This window comes from Nannospalax galili, unplaced genomic scaffold, assembly GCF_000622305.1.
Source record: "Nannospalax galili isolate Female #2095 unplaced genomic scaffold, S.galili_v1.0 scaffold1454, whole genome shotgun sequence".
NCBI classification, from domain to species: domain Eukaryota; kingdom Metazoa; phylum Chordata; class Mammalia; order Rodentia; family Spalacidae; genus Nannospalax; species Nannospalax galili.
Genome location: NW_008334056.1, coordinates 139,013 through 147,200, shown reverse-complemented (window position 1 = coordinate 147,200; position 8,188 = coordinate 139,013). Strand labels below are relative to the sequence as shown.

Below are 8,188 nucleotides of genomic sequence, written 5' to 3'. Positions count from 1 at the left end.
GGACTAGTAATAATCTGATATATAGAGATTAGAAACGCATGTGCAAACATCTTAATGTCAACTGCATTAAAAATGAAGTTTTCTGAATGAAACTATATTTTAATAATGAAAACTCTATATTTTTTACCTTTTTTAAAGGTTAAAACCTCATTTAATTTTATGTTTTATAGGGTTGATGAATGAATGAATGAATAATAAATGACATAAAGGTGGGATGAGATAAGGATCTAGTGGAGTTGAAGGGAGGTAGTGGTAGATGGTTCTGATCAATATGCATTATATAAATGTATGGAATTTCAGAGAATAAAAATACTTTTAAAGGTGTTATCTTAAAATAATTATAGACTTGGGCTGGAAAGATGGCTCAGCGGTTAAGAGCATTGGTTACTCTTGCAGAGAACCCAGGTTCCATTCTCAGCACCCACATGGTGGCTACGAACCGCCCTTAACTCCAGTTCCAGGGGAATCCAAAGCCCTCTTCTGACCTCTGCCACATTGCACGACACGAGTACACTCACATACCCACAGGCAATATTAAATAATTAAAAAAATAATAAAATAAAAATAAAAAAAGAGACATCCAAGAAAAGGCAGGTGACTTCATTCCTTGATTCATCCATAAATCCTCTATGTCATTTCAGAAATCATTCCAAGAATATTCTAAGGCTGTGGGGTCCAATTTAAAAGACAGAAATGAACAGAAACAGACTCTGACCTTAAAGGCTCTACTTCCACTCCAGCTCAGAAACAGCCAGAATATAATATACCAGGGAGAAAAAATTATTATTCTATCTACTGGTTCAGTTCTCTACTAAAAGAGGGTGGCAGTGAGAAGTCCCAAATGCAGTATTAGGGCTGCTCTGCCTTCACAAGATATGCTTGGCTCTCAAGACCTACAGATGTGGTATCACATGCAGGTGCTTGGCCACATTAAGCTCAGGAACAATTCTAGTCTCTATTTCTTACCTAATATCAAGCTCATCAACTGTACCCAAATCCTTAGCAAAGAACCAGAGTATAGGTGAGAGAGAGAGAGAGAGAGAGAGAGAGAGAGAGAGAGAGAGAGAGAGAATTCTAATATTTCTTTCTATACAGAAATGACAGGTCTGAAACATGCATATTTTCAGTATAGAGAAAAGGAAGACATGGTCAAGAGAGAACTAAGGTTTGGGGAACAATCTTCTCTAAACATGTTTCTTTTCCCAACAAAGACAGAACCACTGTGTGTCTCTTGTAATTCATTAGTGCTAATTTTAAATTGAAATTTTTTATGGATAACATATAGAATTTCTTAAAATAATATCAATACTGTATTGTGATCTTATAGTCATTACAAATATTCTGGTAGTACATACCTCATAATCTCAGCACTTAGAAGTTGAGGCAAGCCAGGCATAGTGGCGCACACCTTTAATCCCAGCACTCGGGAAGCAGAGGCAGGTGGATCTCTGTGAGTTCAAGGCCAGCCTGGTCTACATAGTGAGTTCCAGGACAGCTGGGGCTACAGGGAGACCCTGTCTCAAAAAGACAAAAAAAAAAAAGAGAAGTTGAGGCAAAAAGACCAGGAGTTCAAAATTAGCCTCTGGTATACACACGCACACATGCGCACACACACACACACATGCGCACACACACACACACATGCGCACACACACACGCACACATGCGCACACACACACGCACACATGCGCACACACACACGCACACATACACGCACACATGCACACACACACGCACACACGCTCTCACACACTCACACTCACTCAGTCTAAGCCTAGAATCCCAGCATTCAGGGAGTTCAAGGTAGGAGGATTGTAAATTTCACATCTTTCTAGACTACACAGCAGGGGGAGAGAGAGAGGGAGGGCGGGAAGGAGGGAGGGGAAAGATACTAAGGAAATCAGTAAGGTTCGACATAAAGCTCAAGCCTGCAGGTATGTGCATGTGCTCTGAAGAACAGCATCATTTATCAAGTGTTTAATGTACATGGAATTTACATTAGATATTGCGCAATGAAAAGTGAGTAAGGCATTCTCTATTTTCATGTAACTATATACTTTGGCACGTTCATAAGCACATTATAAGATTTCGTCATTTCAGATTTTTTGAAAGCATTAAGGGAATTTTTAAAAAAGAATTATGCTGTACTTACTGCTAAAATGTCTGCTTCTACAGGCAGTAGGTTTAGGAATGCAAAGAGTTGAACAGTCAAGATGGTGTAGACTTGTGTGGCAGACAGCATGAGCATCCCTATGGAGAGCAGCATCTTGTAAAATCACCTGGGAGACAAAGAAAGAATAGATGTAAAAGCTGGTGCTTTCTCCCTGAGAATAAATCATGTCCCATGCTAATTCCTAACATTCAAAAATATCCTTTTTAATTACAAATTTGCTAACATTAAAATTAAACCATATTTCAAAACCACAAGAATTTACATAGATTTGGACATTTAGGTGAACACCAACCGTAAACAAAACAGGACTGGTGTGTAGCTCAGTGGTAGAGTACTTCCCTAACAAGCACAAGGATTATATTTAAGCCCCCAGTACGGAAAAAAAAAAAAGAAAAAAAGTTAAGTCAAAACAGGTACCTACATTCACTGTTGTGGAGATTTGAATGAGAATGACCCCCAAAGCTCCAATATTTAAAAGCAAGGTCCCCAATTAGTGGCACTGCTTGAGGAGGTTTCAGAGTACGGCCTTGCTGGAGAACTATGTCACTTGGGGTGGACGCTGAGAGTTTACAGCCTGGCCCCACGTCCAGCTTGCGCTCTCTGCTTCCTGTTTGCAGTTGGAAATGTGAGCCTTCAGCGTTCTGCCTCTACCCCCCCACCACTGTGGACTCTCTCTCTCTCTCTCTGGAACTGTGAGCCCAAAGAAACTCTTTTCTTCTTTTATTCCTTTTCTTTTAAAATTTTTTATTAGTCTTTTCATTTAATGTGTGTACTGCCTGCTTGTGTGTAAGTGCACCCATGTCATGCAATGCTTGTGGAGGTCAGAAGAAGGCGTCAGATCCCCTGGAACCAGAGCTACAGATGGTTGTTAACCACCACGTGGGTGCTGGTACTCAAACCCGGGTCCTCTGCAAGAGCAGTCAGTGCTCTTAGCCGCTGAGCCATCTCTCCAGCCCCAACTCTTTTCTTCTGTAAGTTGCCTTGGTCGTGGTGTTTTATCCAACAACAGAGAAGTAACTAATAGAATGGGGATTCTAAGTTCCATGTTTTAAGTATAAAACATTCTCCCATAGTGCAAGTTACAATACATCTTGTTTATTAATTCAGTTTTAGAGAAACTAGACTCCAATCAAAGTATAATGGGAAGCACACAAACTCTCACAATTCTAGAAATTTCATCTTTTGTCCAACATAAATTTATCTACACATGTACTTCTTAATTTACTTTTGTATGCTGTGCCCACACTAAGGAAAGTGAAAAAGAAATCTAGCAGACAAAAAATTCCAGATTTAAAAAGTCTTAGTTATTATTTGTATGTCTATGAGTGTTTTGCCTGCATCTAAGTGCACCACATGCGTGCAGTGCCCACACAGGACAGAAGACGGTGTCAGATCCCCTGGAACTGGCGTTACAGGTGTCTGTTAACCACCATGTGGGTGCTGGGAATTGAACCCAGGTCCTCTAGAAGAATAGCAAGTGTTCTTAACTGCTGAGCCATCTCTCCAGCCCCAAATTCCAGATTTTATGGCATTTCAGATTTGTCATTATTTTGGCTTAGGGATGATCAACTGGTAGAGTTTGTAAAAAATATTTTTAAACTCTAAAACTTCCTATGAAACACTTCCCATGCCAAGCATTTTGATTTCCTTGATTTTATCTCCCAGTAATCTATAGTTTTTTTCTCTATATATATCTAAAAATAGCAATTATGCATGTACTTCCCCCACACTCATCCAGTTCTCTATGTGAGTCCCTACCTATCTTACAATAAATCATGATGCCATGATAGGTTTGAATATTAACTAGTAAATAAAATTTTCATTGGCCAGTTTCAATCAATTGTATAATATACTTATTTATGAACAAGTAGAAGAACAAAATTTGAAAAGACAAAAGACATAATGAATTGGTTCACTAAATACCACCAACTTATGGAGTATCAATTTTGATGATAATCACTGTGGTATTCTTGATGTGGATCTACTATACAGATTTAAAGTCTGAATCTTTTATTATACACTGAAAGCAAAATATCTATAAGTGATTTCTGAAGTACCATTTCACAAAGCTACTAACATCAGAGATAAAATAAGGGTGAAAATGTGTTTAAGTAGAATTGTGGTTAACAAGGTTTAATGAAAAGGGACAGATGGAAGTGGATACAGGGTTTTTGATGAAGAGGATCATATAAATGTTCTAAAATTAGATTTTAGTGTTGGTTGCACAATTTTATAAATATATTGAAAAAATCACTGCACTGTATACTTGAATTTTATAGTATGAATTATGCTACAGGAATTTTAAATGTATAACTTTGTTGAAATTACTTTTTAAGATAAAATACATTTGATAATATACTATGGTGTAGAAAATAGTTAACACAGTAGGCCCTCAGCATCCTTAGAAAGGCCTAATTGCAAGACTGGTCTCTGGTTTGTAGCTATGAATTCAGATTTCAGGATAGTTCCCATCATTTTCTATTAAGAACAGCTTACTGACTTGGGAGGCCAAGGCAGGCAGATCTCTGAGTCTGAGACCAGGCTAGTCTGCATAGCAAGTTCCAGCCAGAGTTACACAGTGAGACCCTGGCTCCAAAAAAGAAAAAAAAAATTTTTTTGAAAAAGCTTATTGTGCCTAAATTTTGTGAACATGGTTTATGTTGAACACCTGTTTTCCTCTGGGAATCGAGAATTTTGGTGCGTGCTAGGCAGAGGTTGTACCTATGACTAGCTCCAATATACATCCAAGGCACTAAGGCTCTACTGAGCTTCCCCTGTGTTGTCACAGCTCACTGCAGGAGTGATTAACCACATCCTGTGTGACTGCTAGGAAAGCACCCATGACTGTCACACGTGGTTTATGGTGGACTTTACCTAATGCATGTTTTCCCAGCACTGCAAAACAAGCAAACAAAACAGAGAAAATAAAACTTTTGGTTGGGTGTGGTAGTATCTACCTCTAACCCCAGCTCTCAAGAGGCAGAGGCAAGAAAATGATGAGTTCATGGCCAGTCTGGGCTATAGAATGAGTTTGACCTAAACAGTTTATTTCCTTGTATATCTAACATTTGCCTTTGATATACTTGTTTTCCAGGAACATTTACTACTTGGTCTATATCTTTACTCATGTGCTATTCAAACCTTAAAATACCTTCTATGCTCAGAAAAGAACCTGGAGTTCTAGAAGTTGCTTTTCCATTTGTGTAGTCTTTGTGAGTTCTACCACAGCAAGCATGGCCAGGGCCAGAAAGTACAGAAAGGGATGGTACAGCCCATCAACCTCACCCTCAGATACTTGCAAATAGAACGTGGATTCAGGTGTGGCTCTATGAGCTTGTGTGTATGTGGAGAGGGGGCTGTCCTGCTGGCTTTGGTGAGTGCATGAAATGAACAGATTCATTCTAAAATAAAGTCGAGAAACAATTGAGTTGGGTCATGATAAAAGGAGGTATTACTCTGCTAAAAAGCATCAGGGCCTTTCCTTAAACAAAAATCTTACAGGATATGGTGGGATTAAAAGATTAGAATTCCTTGTCATAAACCAAGTTCCAATTTTTAGAAGGTTTGAAAGAAAAACTAATGTTTAATGTTTCTTACAAATGTACAGTGGCATGTATGTATGACAAGAGCATGATGAAACCCACTGCTCTTTATTCTAACCTAAAAAATTAATTAAAAAGAAATACTTTTCAATGACTCAGTAAAGTTATTTGTCATAAGCCTGACAACCCATTTGACCCACATGATGGAAGGAGAGACCCAAATCTCATAAACTCACCCCTGACCACACACATACCATGGTATGCACTCACCCAAACTCAATAAATAAAAGTGTTAAAACAAAACAAAAAACAAAAAACAAACCATTTCCTCCCTCCCCGCCCCCCTTTTTCCTTCTTCCTGTGCCTGTCTCCCTTCCCCCACCACATTACTAAAGAATAGTGTCCTACTCATTCTGAGTATACCTACAATCAGAAGTTACACTTGTCAAAGGAAAGAGGTTCAAACGAACGTTCAAGAATCCGTGAGAACTACTAAGCAGTTTTTAAAGATGTGACCACTACCACCATTCTCAATCACATCTAATTCTCACCCTTCTTTGAAAGAATTCTAATAGTTACTAGTAGACATCTGATCTTAAATCAGCTTCCTGATGCTATACGAAGTTTTCCAACTTACAATTCTCATTCTATATTACATCTTACCTAAGAAATATTCTTTAAAAAAAAAAAGGTTTATGTACTAATTCATCAGCAAATATTTAAGCTGTTTCCACTTTTTCCTGATTGTGAACATTCATTTGAGTTCCTTCCTCTAACTTTTTTGGGTACATACCAGAAGTGGAATGGCAGGGTCACAAACAGATGGATGGTGTGATTGTCCATTTTCCATAGAGGCTGAACTACTTTGCTTTTCCCACCAGCAATGCACAAGGGTTTCTAGGCTTCCCATTTTTATCAACACTTGCTATTTTTGACATACCCATCCTAAAAGGCACAAATTTGGGGGTTTTAATTTGCATTTCTCCACTAATTAGTGAAGTTGAATATCTTCTTACACTTTTTTTTTCTTTTTTTTCAATAGTCTATTTATTATTTTTAGTTTATGTGGATGAGTGTATTGCCTGCATGTAGGTAAGTGCACCCGTGTCAATGCTCACGGAGATCAGAAGAGGGCATCAGATCCCCCGTAACTGGAGTCATGGATGGTTGTTAGCTGTCATGTGGGTGCTAGGAATTGAACCTGGGTCTTCTGCAAGAACAGTTAGTGCTCTTAACTGATGAGCCATCTCTCCCAGCCCCTGTCTTCTTACACTTTTTTAACCATCTGTATATCTTCTTTGGAGAAAGATTTGTTCAGCTCCTGATAAATCAGACTGTTCTAGCTCTAACTATAATCTGCCCCTGTGGTGATATTTCATATTCTGAATCATTTCTGATTCAGATTCTTGATCAATTCTAGAATCACAAATAAAGCCAATTAAGATGTGCAAGGGTATATAATTTGTTATAATTATGCCTTTTAACAAACTTTTCTCTTTTTTCTGTTTTAAAAGTTTTAATTAATTAATTTATTTATTTATTTATTTATTTTGGCCTTTTTGAGTCAGGGTCTCCCTGTAGCCCCAACTAGCCTAAACTCACTATGTAGATGAGTCTAGCCCTGAACTCACAGAGCTCCTCTGGCCTCTGCCTCCCAAGTGCTGGGACTAAAGGTGTGTGCCACCACACCCACCCTCTTTTTTCTTAATCTAACTAAATGTCTAACTTTAATGATCTTTTCAAGAGAAACCAATACATTGTTATATTGATTTTCTTTTGGTGTCATTTTTGAGAATCTCAGCAACCTGGCTGGCAAACATTTACTATCTGCTTTTACAGCAAAGAGTTACTCATGGAATACTGGTCTAGTAACTGAAAAATTTAAAAACTTTCCAAGCACCACCATAAATCTTAACTTCCCCCATTAAATCTGGCACTACTAAATAGCTCATCTACATAAAATTACATTTAAAAATTTTAAGAATGGCATTTGTGTTTAAGATCAACATTCCTTACACTCATAAAACAGCCAGTCATGTCCATAATAAAGTCTGGGGCTGGAGAGATGGTTCAGCAGTTTAGAGCACTGGCTGCTTTTGCAGAGGACCTGGGTTCAGTTCCCAGCACCTACATGGCAGCTAATACTACCCATAATTCCAGTTCCAGGGGACCCAATGCCCTATTCTGGCCTCCTATGGTACTGCACACATGTGATGTACTTACATACATGTATGTAAAACAGTCATACACATAAAATAAAAATAAATTAAAAAAGAAAATTTAGGCACTGTCTTAGTTTGTTACGGTTCATCAGGGAGCGCAAGGTAGGAACTCAGGGCAGGAACCTGGAAGCAGGAGCTGGAGCACAGGCCATGGAGGAATACTGCTTACTGGCTTGTTCCCCTGGCCCCTGCTCAGCCTGCTTTCTTATGCAACACAGACCCACCTGCCCAGGGGTGGTACCACCCACAGT

At 38.6% G+C, this 8,188-nt stretch overlaps 1 protein-coding gene across 3 annotated transcripts in view; it reads right to left on the bottom strand.

The window, feature by feature from the left end:
• The window catches only part of Rnf13 (ring finger protein 13), a 95,382-nt gene that overhangs the window by 67,317 nt on the left and 19,877 nt on the right, over window positions 1–8,188 (bottom strand). For all 3 annotated transcript variants that reach the window (XM_008829000.2, XM_008829001.3, XM_029561563.1), the window contains exon 2: window positions 2,153–2,279. In XM_008829000.2, coding sequence (XP_008827222.1) covers window positions 2,153–2,266 — 114 coding nt within the window. In that variant the 5' untranslated portion in view covers window positions 2,267–2,279. The remainder of the gene's footprint in view (window positions 1–2,152; window positions 2,280–8,188) is intronic.